The 17737-nt window shown below is 52.6% G+C and overlaps 1 protein-coding gene across 3 annotated transcripts in view; it reads left to right on the top strand.

Moving 5' to 3' along the window:
- The first annotated feature begins 10462 nt into the window (after nucleotides 1-10462).
- PRIMA1 (proline rich membrane anchor 1) overlaps nucleotides 10463-17737 on the top strand; it is a 63832-nt gene continuing 56557 nt past the window's right edge. Inside the window, exons 1-2 of one of the 3 annotated variants that reach the window (XM_027120424.1) lie at nucleotides 10463-10606; nucleotides 11389-11512. In XM_027120424.1, the coding sequence (XP_026976225.1) occupies nucleotides 11420-11512 (93 nt within the window). In that variant the 5' untranslated portion in view covers nucleotides 10463-10606; nucleotides 11389-11419. Of the gene's footprint in view, nucleotides 10607-10663; nucleotides 10764-11388; nucleotides 11513-17737 lie in introns of those variants that run through there. The other 2 variants (XM_027120423.1, XM_027120422.1) reach the window with 2 other exon arrangements.

Raw genomic sequence — 17737 nt, 5'->3', positions numbered from 1 at the left:
TGTTCTCTTGTGATCTTCCCAGGAAAAGAAAGTAATTTCATTGTTCCCATTTTACAGATGAGGAAACTGAGGCTCAGAGACTGTAAATGATTGCCCAAGATCACACAGCTAGGTAAAAGCTGCTATTCAAACCTAGACCGTGTGACTCTAAGTCCAGGCTCTCAACCAGCACTCTCTTTGCCCACCTTCCATCTGAGCACCCCTTCACTCATATCCCTCTTTCCCGTGATGCCAGCATGGTCTTTATAAGTCACAAATGTACGATGCCATTTTCTTGCTTAAAACTGTTAAATGCTTCCCTACTGTCCCCCAAATGAATTCCAGATATGTTAGCATGGCTCACGAGGCCCACCACGGTCGAGTCTTTCCTTCCCGCAGCTCTTTCCTTGTACTTTCCCACCCTCTTCTCCAGCCATGCCCGAGAACACATAGCCAGGAAGCAGCAGTACTAAGATCCAAACGCAGCTCTGTTTGATATCAGAGTCAATGTGTTTTTCTCCCAAATCGTGCACCCCACCCCTACGCCATCAATTACTCATTGCTCACACAAGAGGGTAAAAAGGGCAGCTCCTAAGAGGCAGGCTACAGACAGCACAGGACAGGATGAGGTTGGTGGGGCGTTGGGATAGGGGAGGGAATCTTTCCTGGGCAAAGCGATGTAAGCCAGGATTTGAAGGATGACTAGGACTTTGCCATGAAGATGGAGGGAAAGCATTCCAGGTAGAGGAAACTGGACATGCAAAGGCAGGGAGTTGTAAACAGCAAACGTGTGCAGAAAATCACAGTTTGGTTAATCTAAAGCAGAAAGTACAATTATGCCGAGATGCTGAAAGCACTAGGTTCTTCCTGAAAGTTTACAGCCTGTGCTCACCTCTATCACAGTCCTTCTCACACCGTGTTTATAAGCATCTCTTCCCTTCTCTGTCTCCCCCACTAGCCAGGAGCTCCCAGAGGGAGGGCAGGGACCCCGACTCAGGAAATTCTGATCTCCAGTGCTCAAGTCTGGCCCATAATCTGTATTCTATAAATGTTCGTTAAGTGCCTAAATGAGCACAGAGTATCTCAGTTATTTCAGGGACAAACACACCAAGGTAATCCTTCTCATCATACTCTGAGGTAGGCATGCTCTTTGAAAAGTTATAACAAATAGCTGAGCGATGGGCCAGTCAAAGCGGGTGTTAGCAGATCTTCAAGCTCCTGGATGCTTCCGACATTTCTGACTAAAGTAAATGGCAAAATTCCTCATTCCCTGAAAAATCTACAAAGCTCAAAGACTGGCTCCCAGGCAGAAGCCATTCTGTGAAAATCCTAGTGTAAACAAGAAGAAACAGGATTCAGCAAGTTCACCTTGTGATTAAAAAAAAGTCACCCAAACATTGCATCAGAAAGCAAGACACAAAATGGAAAATTCTGTAAGTTGTCTCTCTTTCCGTTCACTCCTTCAACAAGCATGTACCGGGCCGTCGTAGGTCAAGCATGCTCTAGGCTTGGAGTGTGCTGGCCTCTCGGTTTGGGTTCTCCCCAAAGCGGTGTGAGACCAGGACTCATGGGGGTGATCTGTTTGGAAGGTGAGCCCAGAGGAGGAGGGAGGAGCCAGTTAAGGCTGTGTTAATGGAGACAGTTACCCGGCCCCCTCACCGCAGTCAAAAGGGCCTCAGTCCACTGAGGGGGGACCCCCAAGGAACTGTAAGAACGAGCTTCAGAATAGTCTTCAAAGCAAGGCAGGCCAGGGTACGTGTCCACAGCCCTACTCCATTGTTCAGGTCCTTCGGGAGGCCTCGCCCCCCGCACTTCTGGTTTCTCCCTGCTTTCCTTGGCTCTCAGGCAGCTTACTGGGCGGGGCGGGGGGTCGGGGTGGGGGGGACCCCAGCGTGCAGAGGAGCTGTCCATCATGGCTGTGCTGAAACCAGGGGTGTGTTGAGCGGATATGGTGCAGGATACAGGAAGTATCCGCTCCAGGCCATGAACAGAGAAGTCCAAACCCCCTGCCCTCAGGAAGCTTACATTTTAGTATGAGAGGAGACACATACTGATCACAGGAAACAAGTTTTAAAAGTGTGTATTAGGAAGCAATATATACTAGTGAGAAAAATAAAACAACATGGGAGAATGGGGAAAGCCAGCAGGCGTTGGCTATCAAGTTAAATAGGGTGGTCAGCACGGGTCTGGGTAGAAGAGTGACAGGCAAACAAAGACTTGAAAGGTGTGAGGGAGTGTGCCCTGCTGAAATGGGGGAAGGGTGTTCAGGCAGAGGGAACAGCCAGGCCCAGGCCCTGGCCCTGAGGCACGCTTGGATCTGAGTGTTTAAATAACAAGGAGGCTGGAGGCGGGGTAACAGGAGACAGTGAGAAGGGAGGTTGGAGAGTGAAGGAGACCCTTGCACAGAGGCCCAGGGGCACTGGGTTCTACAGTCACTCTCAAATATTTACGGAGCCCCTGTTAGACGTGGGGGGCTGCCGGGTGTCTGAACTCAGAGATGAATAAAACAGAGCCCCTTCCCCCAAGGCCCGCACAATTAGGAGAGGAGACAAACTTGCACCTAGGCGGAACAGACAGGATTTCTTGAGGGCCTGCGCTGTGAAGGCACTGGGCTCTACACTTTACATGCGTTATTTCTAGTATTTCCCCCTGTAGCCCAGCAAGGTGAATGTCAGCACCCTTGTTTTGCAGACAGGACAAGTGAGGCTCAGAGAGCTGAAAGGAACTTTCCAGATTCCTCCCATGGTCAAGCAACCCCAATACCAGAGTTCTTTCCATTAAGTCCACGCCCTGCTGCATCCCTGACTGCCCATGTCCTGATAATTCCAGTGCCATGATGGAGAGGTGTATAAGATCGGGAGAAGGGAGACAGGGACGACTGTATAGGAATTAGCCAAGTTGGCAGGAGGAGAAGGGATTCTCAGCACAGGAAACAGCGTGAGCAGAGCCGGGAGATGTGAAACAGCAGGAAGTGCTGGAGCACCAAGGACAAAGAGGGGAGTGAGTGCGGAGCGGCAGGGCCTGGGGACGCTTGGGCGCTGTGTGAGAGTCTTCTGGGGGCTTGAAAGCAGAGAAGAGAAACGGTCCTATTTGCAGCTTAGGAATCATGTATGTGTCTCCTCCCTCTACTAGAATGTGAGAAATTGGGGAGGAAGATCTATCTCCTTCATCCTGACGGCTCCTGCTTGGCCCAGCACATGGAAGAGAAGAGATGAAGCCAGCTCTCTGAGCTGGGCTGGCATTTGGACTTGACCCACTGGGCCAGAGGGGTGGCCCCCCGAGCAGTTCCAATCAAATGTCCTCTTGGATCATACCTGTGTGGACTCCCCTGTGACACTGGAAAATGTCACTGGACCAGGTGGCACCACCAAGCATGCAAAGTCCTGACAATTTCCCCCAAAGTTTTGGTCCTTTCTTAGGATTTAAGAAAGGACAACAAATGAGGGAAGATACAAGTGGTTTTAAACAAAAGTTTAAAATCCGGGCTTCTTCCTGACTCTCCTCCATGTCCAAACGTCTGGCTGCAAGAAATCTAGACCAAAATGTTCTTGGGGAAAGGGCCTAACTCAGAGTCTGGGGCAAGGCAAATCTGCCCACATAGCCCTTGGAATGAATCCAGCTCAGCTCTTAGGTTACTGGTTGGAGTGTGGGACCAACCTCAGAAAGACCAGTGAGGTCTGGGACAACACCTAGGAGAGACTTGGCTTCCCGCTCCCCCGATACGAGGGCAATCAGGAAAATGCCCTCTCTGGACAGAGTCACAGCTGATCTATCAAACGTGACATAGACGATTCCATATTTCACTCAAGCAGAGGTAATGAACGATTTGGACACCACCAATGTCTTTTTCAATAACTGTGTTTATTTGCAGTATTTCAAGATGTAATTACCCTGCATAACTTCATGGTTCAATGAGGGCTCTTTTACTGGTCATAAAGTGTTTCCTTTGTTTCCTTGTGTTTTACTTAAAAAGATTCCTGATGCCAATTAGCACTTTTGCAGAAGGGCAGCGTTTTTGCGCCTTTATCCGTCAAAATAATTAGAGACTCCTTCGCTGAGCAATTATTATGTGCCAGGCTAAGTGTTTATATGAATTATCTCAGTTAATCCTTCCAAGAACTCTGCAATCTAACTCTATCTAAATACTATAATTCCTGATAGACAAAGAAAAGGAGGCCAGCTTTTTTTTTTTTTTTTTGCGGTACGCGGGTCTCTCACTGTTGTGGCCTCTCCCATTGCAGAGCACAGGCTCCGGACGCACAGGCTCAGCGGCCATGGCTCATGGGCCCAGTCGCTCCACGGCATGTGGGATCTTCCCGGACCGGGGCACGAACCCGTGTCCCCTGCATCAGCAGGCGGACTCTCAACCACCGCGCCACCAGGGAAGCCTTTTTTTTTTTTTTTTTTCCGTAGAAGCCAGCTTTAAAGGTTAGGGTATTCTACAAAGACTCCACAGGTTATAAGAATCAAGCAGTCTGGCTCAAGAGCTGGTGTTCTCGACCCTCATGAGACTCTTCCCACCTAGAACTTGCCTGGATGCACAGCAGTGAGGACCTGAAGAAGACCATCTGGATGCTTAAGGAACCCCTTTGAATTTGCTGTGGGTCTTCAGAGGCTGCGGTAGGAATGCAGTGTCCTACTTCATTTTATGCATGTGGCCGCACCCTCTAGAGCCCATGAACCCTCCAAGAACTTGTCTGAGCCTAAACTCCCCAGGAACCGGAAGTAAAGCAGAGGTAATAACAAATGTGGGGGGAGCGAATTTCTAGGTCAGAAAGAGCAAGGGGAAATTGGCAGGGAGGTAGGGAAGGAAGGAAGGCAAAGAAAATGTGGGCCCTTCACTGGTCTGGCCACAGCTTTGCTGGGGAACACAGCCAACTGCTTAGTCACACAAGACAGACTCGAAGAGGCCAGATGGAACCAGATGGAGATGGAACCACGGATGGAGAAAGGGTGAGGGATCATCTCCCACATCTTTCCCGACCCTGTCTCTCCTTGATCAAAGTCTGTATCACAGAGACTTAACTCTCTACACTTTCAGGTCGTCTTCCTTGGCCCCTACAGATAGCTGCTCTGGGAGTCGGATCCCATCCACCATGGTGTGGGGCTTTGTCTGAGTATGGGATTGGTAGTAGGAGCCCAAACCTCCATGAGTCTGGTCCCCTCCATTGCTGTTGGGACCCCTCCTACAGTGGGCATGATGGAGGCCACACTGAAGCTCAGCTCTGCCAAGGCGGGGAGGCTGAGATGGCCACAGTGATAGGAGATGGGATGGTGGTAGCTCTGGCCGCCCTCTCCAGGGAGCAGAGTAAGGAAGCAGGTGGAGCCAGACAAATCTAGGTGCCTAAATGTGGTCTAATAGAGTCCACCCCCTGCATTACTCAGAACTGTTCACATCCTTCTATGCTATTTGCAAGTGACTTGAGAAGAAAATGCCATCAATTTGAGAGTGAAGGTACAAGTCCAACTGTAACTTCCTAACAAGACAGAAAAGCATGAGCAAGCCAAGCTATAGTCCCACTGCTGCAGCTGGTCCTAGGGCCATAATTGATGTTCATCATCTCCCCTCCCTACACCTCCCATTCTAGATTTCTATGGCCAGCTTTTCAGCTGGTCCGGGGTTCTTACCTGGACGGTCTTTGGACGTCTTAACTGCCCGTTCATGTTATCTCTGAGCAGAGACGCTCCAGAGAATCCCAGAGTACAGCTCGAGCTGCCATAACAACATACCACAGGAGGGGTGGCTTAAAGAGCAGAAATTGGGCTTCCCTGGTGGCACAGTGGTTGAGTCCGCCTGCCGATGCAGGGGACGCGGGTTCGTGCCCCGGTCCAGGAAGGTCCCACATGCCGCGGAGTGGCTGGGCCTGTGAGCCATGGCCGCTGAGCCTGCACGTCCGGAGCCTGTGCTCTGCAACGGGAGAGGCCGCAACAGTGACAGGCCCGCGTACTGCAAAAAAAGGAAAAAAAAAAAAGAGCAGAAATTCATTTTCTCACAGTTCTGGAGCCTGGGAGTCCCAGATAAAGGTCCATAGAGTCGGTTTCTGGTAAGAACTCTCTTCCTGGCTTGCAGAGCTCTTCCTCTGAGCACATGCAGAGAGAAGGAAAGAGAGCTCTCATCTGTCTTCCTCTTATTGTAAGGACACCAATTTTATTGGATTAGGGCCCTACCCTTACGAGCTCATTTAACCTTCATTTCCTCCTGAAGACCATTTCTCCAAATACAGTCACATTGGGGAATTATGGCTTCAACATACGCATTTGCGGGGTGGGGGAGGGTACAAAATTCAGTCCGTAGCCAGATATACTCTTCCCCGTGCCCACTGCGTAACAGCAAGCCTAGATCCCCATGGTAATCAAGGATGACCGCCCTGCCAGTATAGCAACTCCTCTCTCTGACTGCTGGTCCACTGGCAAGAGAAGCCCAAGGTGCCCAGGTAGAACTTATGGCTTTCAGTTTTGAGCATCCCTTTCTGTGTTCACTGGTGGAGGCATCAGCTTCTAGGAGCCAAGACCGCTAACCGCTTAGTGTCTACATTTGCAGGAACAAAAAACACAGAGTCTGCAGGTATCTCTCTGACAGGTGGGCTCAGAGGGGCCAATCATACTTCACTCCTTTGTTCCCAGATTTCGTGTGTTCTTGCTGTTGGAGACACATCTATCAACTCACATGCAACCAGGAGAACAATGGCCCAACCCCACAGGTTGTTGTCTCCCAGCTGATGCCACGGCTCAGCCTTCAGCAGACCAAGCCATTGTTCAGGGAAGCACTAAGATGGCCAGAGAGAGGGGCTGGCTGACTTCCACAGGATGGGTCATCCTGTCCAACTGATTGCTGAGAGCCTCCTTAGCAATGGATACTCCCTGGTGAGTATGAATATGAGGCAGGACCATCTGTACCCTTTGTGTCCACCCCTATGCGTTCATCCATTGACTATTTACCTGACCTCCATGCCCCTGAGTTTTCAGTATTGTTATTTCCACAAACAATTAGCTGAGCCACTTCCCCCTGCAGACCTAAGATTTTCAGGCTTGTTCGCCCAAATATTCCTATTCTGGATCACAAGGTCCATCTCTTTCCCTATCAGAGCCCTGATGTGAACAGCTGGGTGGCTGCACGTGTAGTGTTCTTTCCAGCTCTGCCACCCTTACAATCAGATCCTGGGCCTATTGTTCAGGTGCCTCGTGGATGTCAAGAGATGAGAGTGTCCTCAAAGCTTTCACAAAGTATGCCTCAAGTTGGCAAATAGCTTCCCTATCACTTTCTTTTTGCAAAATCTCCAGTGCTGTCAGAAGAAGCCATCTAACCTCACAGTCTTTATGACTATCATTGATCGAACACAGTGGCCACTTGACCTCCCATAGCCTTGCTTTTTACCCACATCTCATCTCGCTTAGCCAGAGGTGAAGCTTTACAAATAGTAATGTCAAATATATGCGTGATTATGACCTGCTTCCCGTCAGTAATGGGGCCCCTATGGCTTCCAGATAGATGGAAAATCCAGCTCCAACATCTGACCCCGAAGACTTGCTTTCTGGACCACCTGTGGTGCCCATTGTCCCCGGTTCCTTAGGAGACAAAGCATGAAGCAATGCTTGCTTGCTAACACTTTATTGAGGGCTACAATTCTAGGACAAGAAAAAGAAAAGAAAATGGAAGTAAAGGAAGGAAGGAGGACAGTAAATACAAGGCTGTGGGTTATCCAGGTGGCTGCATCTTTGGAAGAAAACATTGCCAGTCACTCAATCACACCTCCTGGACATCTCCTGACAGGCCAAATGGAACTACTACCATCCATGTGCTGGCTCCCTCCCATCTCTTGTCTTTTGTTCGTCAAAATTTGCTGCAAGGTTTAACGCCCCTGCATTTCTTTTTTTGTGTGTGTGGTACGCGGCCCTCTTACTGCTGTGGCCTCTCCCGTTGCGGAGCACAGGCTCCGGACGCGCAGGCCCAGCGGCCATGGCTCACGGGCCCAGCCACTCCGCGGCATGTGGGATCTTCCCGGACCGGGGCACGAACCCGCGTCTCCTGCACTGGCAGGCAGACCCCCAACCACTGCGCCACCAGGGAAGCCCGCCCCTGCATTTCTCGAGGAGAGTTACCTGGCCCTGGTAGGCAGATCCCAGGTACCATGGGTTGCTTGGTCTTCACCCTAACAGAGGTGTGATATTCCATGGCGTTAGGAGGGCTGGGAGAACGTGGAGCCAGCTGACACTCAGGCGGTGCGTAGACTGGGTCCAGTACAGGAATACTGAAGATCAGAATGGATGATGCAGGCTTTCCAAGAGGCACAGCCTGCCTAGGGTCTCCTGAAGTGTTGGACCTCTGGTTGGGGCCAGTACTTCTGAATCCCAGGTGAGCAGCTGTGTGATCCTGGGAAAGTCACATCTCTGAACTTGTCAAATGGGGCAATTACATTTACCCCACAGAATTGTAAGAACTGAATTAGAATGTGATTTAAGAACATTTTTAAGTAGCAAAGTGTTCCATATAGACCTCAGGGGCTGCTGTCATGTCTAAAGACTGAAGTCGTGGACTGAACAAAATACCCTGGCCAGCTTAAGTGGAAAGGCATTAAAATACCTATTATTAAAATACCAAAATAAAAATATTTTGACCTCAGCTGACCAACAGGGCTCATTCTGTGCCTCATTCTCCTGCTTCAAACCACTGGTGAAAGCAAGTCATCCAGGAAGCCCCTCCTGCCCCAACACCTATATTTTCTCCCCATCCCTCCTCCCACTATGATGGGCCCCTTAAAGGCAACAAGAAGATCTGATTTGTCCACTGTTGTATACCCAGCATCGAATGCTCTGTCTGGCCCTTAGTAGGTGTTCCAGACACTATGTATGGAATGAATGAACAAATGAACAAGCATCTCCACATCTTTGCCCAGGGGGTTCCCAAGGCCTGAAATACTCCCCCACTCCCGGCTGGTCACCCAATCTTGGAAGCCTTTCCTGACCCTCCTTCCAACAGAAGGACATGAAGCTGCAAACACCTCACATTTCAGAGTTTTCACTGCTCTCTCCTCCCTTTATAGTGCTTCTGTCACACACAGCTGGCAGCAGAATGCCAATGGACAGTGGAATGGCTGGTTTTGTCATCTGTCTCCCAGATCAGACCCCAAGCTCTTGGAGGGAAGGGACAGGGCCTCGTTCACGACTGTGTCCAAACACCTCCTTGGTTCAGATGCGGCTCTACGGAGTTTGCATGGAGAAGAGCCTCGGGTCAGCCCTCAGTATGAAAGAGGTCGCTAGGAAATTGGTCTGAAAGCCGGTTTGCAGAGCAGTTTATAGAGTGTGTGTTTGCAGGGGGTGACTTAAGGGTGCCCAGAGAGATTGGGGAAAGGAACTAAGTAAATGCTCCTTCGATGAATGAGCTATGGTGTCTGACTCTCCGCTCTGTCCTGACCCCCTGGTTCCTTCACCCAACCTAAAAATAAGATTGTCCATGCGTTGGGGGCGGGGGCGCTCTGGAGAGCGCCTCTATACATCAAAGCGCTCGTCAGGTGCTCTCACCCGACCAGCGGAGGCCATGCATACCTGTGGTGCGGCCTGGCGGGGCCCGGGGCAGCTTGTCTGAAAGAAACGTAACGCGCTGCTTCGCCACCGACTTGTTGATAATCTCGCCTCAAAAAGGAGTTTGAGATGGCTGACGAAAAGCGGTGGTGGAGAGGTCCTCCCCGGGGCCGTCGGCAACTCCTTCCAAGGTGCAGCCGTGTGGCTGGAACGGTCCCCCCGCCCGGGACTACAGAAGGGAGAACACAGCACTTGGCCCCGAGAGTGGCGGCCTGCACCTTGAGCCCGGGCAACCGGGGCGCCTTCGGCACCGTCCGAATGGGGTGGAGGAGGGGAGGGATTCCGCAGGGATCGAGCGCAAAAAGGGGTCTCCACGAGTCAGTCCTTACTCCCTTCCCGCCCCCTCGGAGAAACTTGGCGGGGAGGGGGGACGACAGGCAAGGAGCAAGACCCTCGGGAGCTGGAGTCTGCCTCGCGGGTGGATAAATAAATTATTAAGCGCCCAATACACAATAGCCTCACTAGATGGAGACGAGGAATCACTGCAGCGGCGCTGGCGGCAGCTGCGGCGGCGGGGAGCGCGGGCGGGAGCGCAGCCCTGGGCGGGAGGCGGGCGAGCTCTGGCTCGGCTCACGTCTGTTTTCCTTTTTCGTGCATTATTTATTTCGCCTCCGCCCGCGGCCCTGCGGCCAGAACAGGCGCTCGAGGCCAGCGCCTCTAGCCGCTGCTTCTCACGGGTTGGCGTGACGGGCGACCGGAGCTCGGGCACACCAGCGCCCCGGGCAGCCGCGCGGCGCCACCGGGGAGGGCGGGGACCCGGGGAGGGCACGCACCGCCCGCTCCAGGCGGCTAGGAGGAGACTTTCCCCGCCCTCCGCCTCCGCCTCGGCAGCCCGCCCCGGCCCTGGGCGCGGGGTGCAGCCCCTCCCGCCCCGCGCGCGGCCAGGCGCAGCCCGGAGCCACCGCGCCCTGCGCTCCGTGCGAGCGCGCCCTGCCGGGGCCCCCGGCTCAGCCGCCCCGGAGGCCCAAACCGCGCGCAAACTTTTGCTCCAGTGCCCGGCGCTCCTCCCAGGCATGTGAAGCCCCCAGGCGCCCGCGCAGTCACCAGGGTGAGGACCGAGGCCCCGCCTAGAGGGCGGGGGACTGGGGAGGCGGCTGGCTTTAAATGGGGGCCGTCCGGCCGCTCGGGAACAGATTCTGCCGCGGGGGGGAGCGGGCGCCTCCCTTCCTCGCGCCGAGGATCGGCTGGGGCCGCCGCCAGGCAAGGTGGCGTAAGGCCCCGGAGGGGTGCGGGCGGAGATGGAGACGCGGGGGGAGCTCGTGCCCTGAGGCCGAAGGCCGGGGCTCGGCAGAGCGCGAGGGCAAACGGGGCGCGCACTGAGGTGCATGTGTTGCAGTGTGCGCAGTGAGGGCCGGTGGGGCAGAGAGGGTGCACGCAGCGTGTACATGCGGGGTCAGCGAGCGTGCGGGCAGGAGTCGGTGGGTGTGCACGGCCGTTTCTGTGGGTGTGCACGCAGGGTGAATGGTGCCCGCCGGGTTTGAAGTGTGCTCTCAGTGGGAGAGAGTTGTGCATGGCTGTTTCTGGGGAGGTGCACGGGCCTCGGTAAGCGTGCTTGGCTGTTTCTGGAGGTGTGCATGGGGCCAGGGTTTGCGCGCAGGATTCCGGGGGCGTGCACCACGACGGACTGTAAGTTCTTGGATGCCGGCCCCTGTGAGTGTGCATGAAGGGTCAGCGAGGATGCAAGCTGGAATGAAAGGCCAGGCTTGGTTTACGAGGGTGCCCCAGGGTGCGGGGCGTGCCCGCCCAGCCGGGACTGCTACGTGTGTGCGGGTGCGCAACCACGGTGGTGCCGGCGGCGCCTGCCTGACCCGAGCTTTGCTCCCCTGACAGTTCGCCCCGGGAGCGGGTGCCGCGGGCCGAGATGCTCCTCCGGGACCTGGTGCTGCGCCGTGGCTACTGCTGGCCCTCACTGCTGCTGCACTGCGCGCTCCACCCGCTCTGGGGCTTCGTGCAGGTGAGCGGTGGCGCGGGCTGCGCGCGCCTGAGGACCTCCTGGTCAGGACCGGGTAGGGGGTGGTTGTCACTTCACTCCCACGACCCTGGCTTCCTGAAATCGCCCCTCTGATTGGTCCTGGGAAGAGTTTAGGAAGAGAAAGGATGCATACTCTCGCTCTGAAAAGATAAGAAACTCCTGAAGGAGGCTTCGGTCCTGGCCTGCTGAGGCCTTCAGGACAGCGCCTTGGAACAGAAAGGGCTGAGGGAATGCCTTCTTGATGATAATATTCTATTGCAGAAATGCAGACAAAGAAACCTTAGAGCTTTTACAAAGTTAAAAAGAAAAATGATACCAAGAATATACCTTCTTTATTTCCCATCAGAGCCACTAGTAAGCTTCATATTAGCCTTCTTAAACTGGACTTCAACACAGAAGGGGTTGTTTCTTGTAGGTAGTAGAGTTGAGGATGTGGACAGGTTTTGCGAGGTGGCCACTGGTGGGGGAATGTAAGAAAGAGCTGTCCATCTACAAGGACTGCCTGAGGATGGAATCTTCACCCCGGGTCCCCCAGTCCCCAGGGCAGAGACCAGGTAGCCACCAACTCGAGTGACCTGTGTTAGGGTCAGAGAGATGGTAAGATGGGATGGTCCCTAGTCCCTCCCAGAATGCACACAGTCAGCAGTACAGTGGAATGGTGAAGAGGTGGACTTTGGTGTCAGCTCTGAATTTTGAGCCCCAGCTCTGCCCCTTACCAGCTGGGGGACTTTAGACAGTGCGCTTAACCTCTCTGCGCTCTGGTTTCTTCTTCCTCCCTGTGCTATTATAAGTACTTGATGAGATAAAGATTACTTAGCGCAGCTCCTGAACCATAATAAACGCTAAATGGTAGCTGGTGCTGCTATTATTGATGTTAGTAATAGTAACGTCACTCCTCTGTCTGGCTAGCCAGGTACTCTGTTGATTGCTACGTAGTCTGATCAACAATTTTGAATGGTTTTGATCAGCATTTTTACCATTTCAGTCATTGAAATACCCACTCTGGGGTGTTTGCAGCTTCATGTCCTTCTGTTGGCATTTTGGGGCTTGGGGACTATTCAGGTAGTTGCCCTGAGTAGGAGGTGACAGTCCAGAGAAGATGGGATTGAGCAACACTGCTTGCCAGGCTGCCAAGGCTCATGAGCTGTCCCAAGTGACGGGGCGTTGCTGGGAACCGGGGTGGTCAGTACTGCTTGTATGGCAGCCCTGGTGAGCCCTGGAGAGAACCAGGGGCTCTAATGCTGGAACCAGCCAGCTCAGGGGAGAGCTCGAGTGGGGGAGGGGCATACCCCCTGCTGCAGAGCCAGGCCCATCTTGTGCTCTCTTCCCTGGCTTGCTTCTGTGTCACTCACAGTTGTTTTCCTTTCGGAATTTGACAGCTTTGTTTAATGTGTGAAGCGGCAGTTATTAAACTCAGCTGTGCCTCCTTGGGATTCAGAATTTTGTCACTTCGAAACACTTGGGTGGTTTGGGACCAGTTTCTCTCGTTCAACTTTTAGCTGAACCTCAGGTGTTAAGCTCACTTCCTTTTTGTATTCGTTTGTTTACAATTTTCCCTCTTCTGGGAGACTTTTTCAGCTAGTACAGAGAGCAACATGATGATGTTGTTAATCTCCAAGGACTGGAATTTTCTGCAGGAACTAGCAGGATAGAAACAGCAGCTCCACCACCTCCCTACCCACTCCCACCACCAAAAGAAAGGATTTTGTAAAGTAGCTTTGTTTTTTAGCAGTGTTCTTCAGCCAGGCGGTGCTCACACAAGCAAATGTGGGTGTGAGTTTGTGTGTGTGTATTTCAGATGCTGTTTACTCAATACAAATCAAGTTTTGTGGAAATCAATTAGAAAAGAAATCCTCCAGGCAAGTAGAACGGGTAAAATCTTGGCTGGAGGCACTGGAAAGATTAATCTATAAATGATAAGGACTGAGAAGTCAAGGGAAAAGGGGCTTTGGAAGGAATGGATTTGGTTTTTGAGCAAAAGAGCCGAAACCAGAAGAGAGGGGAGAAGGGGAAAAATCGAAGTGCACAAAGCCATGTGTTTCCCTTTAATTGGAGAGAGTGTCATTTGTCACGTCATAGGAGTTTCTTGAATATAAAGAAATCTATCTGTGCTTTCATGAGCTTTTTGCCTGAAGAATCCCTCTAAGTAGTAAACATCTGGAAGGGGGAGACCAGCACAATAATTGGTGAAGCAAGAGGTCTGTGGTCCCTCAAAGCATCAGGTTCCAACCCTGAGATCAGCCCGGAGCCTCTGGCTGCTGCCTGGATGATAAGAAACTTAATCGTTACAGTCAGATGACATTAAATGGCCACAAGGTTGGTGGGGGCACTCTTGAGGCTCTTCCCTTTTTTCCTTCATGTGTCTGGAATTGAGATTTTGAGCTTTTGTGACTTAGGGTTCTTCTAAGTTCACTTCCACATGAGTCCTTTTTTTTTTTTTGCAAGTGAAGAGGATGACAGGCTGGCGAATTTATTAGGTGTGACAGGAGCGTGTCTCATCAAGTGACTGTGGCGCTGTGACAGTATCGAGTTACTGTCTCGATAAAAGATGCCAGAAGCCATCATCCTTGTGGGCGCCCCCCTAAAGCAATTGTCATGGAGACAGGCTCTGATCCGGGCCTGTGGGTCTCTGTGTGGCAATGAGGAGCCATCCCAGACCCAGGCGATGCCGACCCCCTGCCCCTGTGGTCAGTCATTACAGCTTCACTTATTTAGTCAGCTGCAATTATTGGGCACCTACTGTTTGCCAGGCCTCCCGTGTTAAGTGCAAGGGATCTAGGGGTCCCTGCCTTCATGGCATTGACAGTCTAGCACCGGAGAGATTGTGAGACAAGTCATAATAGGCAGGAGTGCTCAATAGGAGCAAATAGCTTAGAAACGGGAGCTTGTGGAGGATTCAGAGAAACCTCGCGGATGCAGCGCTTCGGCTGAGACACAGACAAGGAGAAATCAGGAGTCAGGATGCAAGCGTGAGTGAAGTGTCCAGGCGGAGGAGGGAACAGCCCCGAGGTGGGAGGAGAGGGCAGGGCATTGGAAGAACGCAGGCGAGGCCTCTGTTGTAAGCCACTAACATCGTGTCTTACAGTTTGGACTTGATCCTGAGGGCTCTGGGGGCCGTGGAAAGTTTTAAGCAAGAGACGACACAACCTCAGATTGGCATTTTAGAAATCTCAGTCCAGCTCCAGCACAAAGTTTGGATTCAGGGAGGGGGCGAGGCCAGGGGCACAGGGGCTGGTGAGAGTAGGGTTGCCAGATTTAGCAAATAAAAATACAGGCGGTCCAGTTCAATTTTCAGATGAACAATGGATCGTTCTTGACGGTTAAGTATAATCCCATACAATATTTGGGACATATTTATACTTAAACAATGTTGTTGTTTCTCTAAAACTTTACAGGGTGTCCTGTATTTTATGTGGCAATGCTAGGAGAGAGGCAGGGCTACCCAGGGGGGGATGTGATGGTGTCCTGGTTTAGGGCTGTAGCACTGGGAGTGAGGAGAGGTGGATGGATTCAAGGACTATCTAGGAGGACTGGGCCAGAGAGCTACACTGGTTGGCCAGAAGTGGGAACTGGCTTCCACAGCACTGTGTCCCCCAGACCACGGTGCCAGGGACCAAATCCAGTGACTGCGGAACCTCTCTGTGCCTCAGGATTCTGGCCCCAGGAGGACGCTGCAGAGCAGGGACGGGATGGTAGGAGATGGCAACACCGGAATAAAAAGTGGTCACAGGAAGTCACGATCCCGGCTTTAGGCGGGTCGTTGACCTCTCTGGGCCTCTGCTCCTTCTTGGTTAAGTCTAGCTAAGAGCAAGTGACTTCAGGGGCAAGTTTCTTCTCCTGGTAAGACTCCCCAGGATGTAAACCAACCAAGCCAGGCATTGAGACAAGCTCGTGGTACTGAGGTTTCCTCTCTGCTGGTCTAAACACAACACTGCCGACCCGCAGAATCCCAAAGTGGACCCGGAGCTGGGGGATGGGGTAGATCCCATGTTTCTCCACTGCTGGGCAGACAGTCCCCAGCACACGTTTTTACTGAGCGCCAACGGAACGCCGGGCCCTGTGCAACTTTGGTAAATCACTTAGCTTTTGCCAAGCCTGTCGTTCCAGCCAGGAAGTGTGGATGATAAGAGCTACCTCTCTTGATTATCCTCATGGCGAAAGGAGAGCCTGTTTCCCACGACTGACACACAGTAGGGCTCAGGAAGTCACGCTTAGTCAGGATTGATAAAGCACAGACCCACCTACCTTTCTGCTCCAAGATGCTCACAACTTAGTGTGGGAGGACATTAACAGTGGGAAAAGGGCCCCAAAGGGGAGGGTTTACGAGGTGAAGAGGCAGCACTGGGCAGCTGGGTCTCATTTGGGGGGGTGTGGGGTTCAGGACAGATTGCCTGGGAAAGCCATGTAAGAGCTGGGTTTGAAGGATGCATAGAAGTTGGCAAGTGGATAAAGGACCTGTGTAACCAGCTGTCAGTCTAGGGAGGCTCAGCGGCCACAGGCTTGCACTGGACCAAACCAGTGAGGAGCCCCAGGGGTCCCCGCCTCGGGGAGAAGGACAGCCTGCTCAGGCTCGCTAATTTTGTGATGACCTTTGGGTAAGCAGTTATGCCCGCTCGCATTTCAGTGGGACCGTTACACGAGAGACCACAGATGTTTAACACGCCGTGTGTGCCTGCACTTCCCCCACTTCAGCCTTGAAACTTGGCCCTGGTTTCCCTGCCTGTAATTTCATCACATTAAGCACTCTTATCCATATGTGCCCTTACAGCCTCTCACGAAAATAGGTCATTGTGTTGGGCCAGGTTAAAGAAACGTGCTCCCCTTGAACGTTCTTGCAGAAATTGCACCTCGGAGGGTGGGAAAGTAATTGCTTTGGCGATGGCATTGCTTGAGGTTTGCACACTTGGTAGACTTCAGCGGAGAAGCAATCTCAGAGGCCAGCCGTTGGGAGAAGGGAGAGTTCGAGCAACCGCCATGGTCTTAGAAGGTCAGAATCCAGATGGTGATGGGAGGGCTGACAACTACGCTGGGGGAGAAGCCAGTGGATTTGCCATGCCATCTAAGGAGTTAATCATCTCCGTAAAATAACAGAAAAGGCTCACGGTCTGAGGAGATGCTCTTCCCGGCGGGAGGTAAGATTGCCTTCCAGAGTTTGCAATGCAGTCCGTGGTCCTTTAAAAACACTAAAAGGTGGTGAGCAGGAGCTTCGTGGCCTCGTCGATATTAAGTCAGGCCTGTAAATCAATCCACCGCCTGCTGCCATTCCTGTAGCCGTTACCCATCCTGTTCACACCTGCCAAGTGGCAAGGGAGCAGCCGAGCCCTGGCTCTCTCTGCGGGCCTGGAACACGTGCAGCAAAGGGTCTGCACTGGCCCCCAAAGGCAGGCCTTCCGTGGCTGGTTGCAGGGAAATTGGGGATCTGGGTTTCTACTCACCGGAGATGACAGCCAGAGAGATGAACTGTGGGCATCACTGAAGTAGAGGGGTGACCACCAACTCTTCCTTCATGTCTTTAAATCAGCTGTTCTCTGGACAGGCAGAAAATGCTAGGTTCAAAGGTTTATGGCCCTCTGCCATAGAGAGGGATGTTGGCAGTTGGTCTAAACCAGCCGTTCTCTCACTGGCTACATAGTTTAACCTGGGCTGCTTCAACAAATACGCATGCGCAGCTCCGCCTGTAGAAATGCTGACTTCACTGGCGTGGGAAAAGCTCGAGCATGGGTATTTTTTAAAGCTGCCTGGAGATACTGATGTGCAAGAAAGGCTGGGAACCGCTGGGTGAACACAACCCACTTTTGCTCCCCTTTTTAGTTTACAGATGGGGAAAGTGGGACTGGTGTTGAAAGAACACCAGCCCAGGAATCAAGAGGTGTGGATTTTGGTGAATTCCAGGCGTTTCCTTAGGTGTTACGATGGCGAGAGAAAAAACAAAAGGCTTGACCCCTGACCCCATAGACCTTAGAGTCCAGTGGTAGATAGGCGGCTGAGCTAGGTAAACACCCCCATGTGGATTTCTGCCTCACAGCGTGAAATCCGGTGCCAGGAGAACCTGTAAAATGGAGATCTGACCTCGTGGAGGCGGGGCGGTCAGAGATGCTTCCCTGAGGAGGTGATGGCCAAGCTGAGTAATGGGTAAAGCAGAGGGAAAGGTGTCGGAGGAGATTCCAGGCCACTGGAGCAGCGTGCTCAAAGGGAGGGAGCGTGACC

This window comes from Aethalodelphis obliquidens, unplaced genomic scaffold (assembly GCF_003676395.1).
Source record: "Aethalodelphis obliquidens isolate GAN/ISIS:26980383/991018 unplaced genomic scaffold, ASM367639v1 scaffold21, whole genome shotgun sequence".
In the NCBI taxonomy this organism is placed as follows: domain Eukaryota; kingdom Metazoa; phylum Chordata; class Mammalia; order Artiodactyla; family Delphinidae; genus Aethalodelphis; species Aethalodelphis obliquidens.
This window is presented reverse-complemented; position numbering and strand designations above follow the sequence as displayed.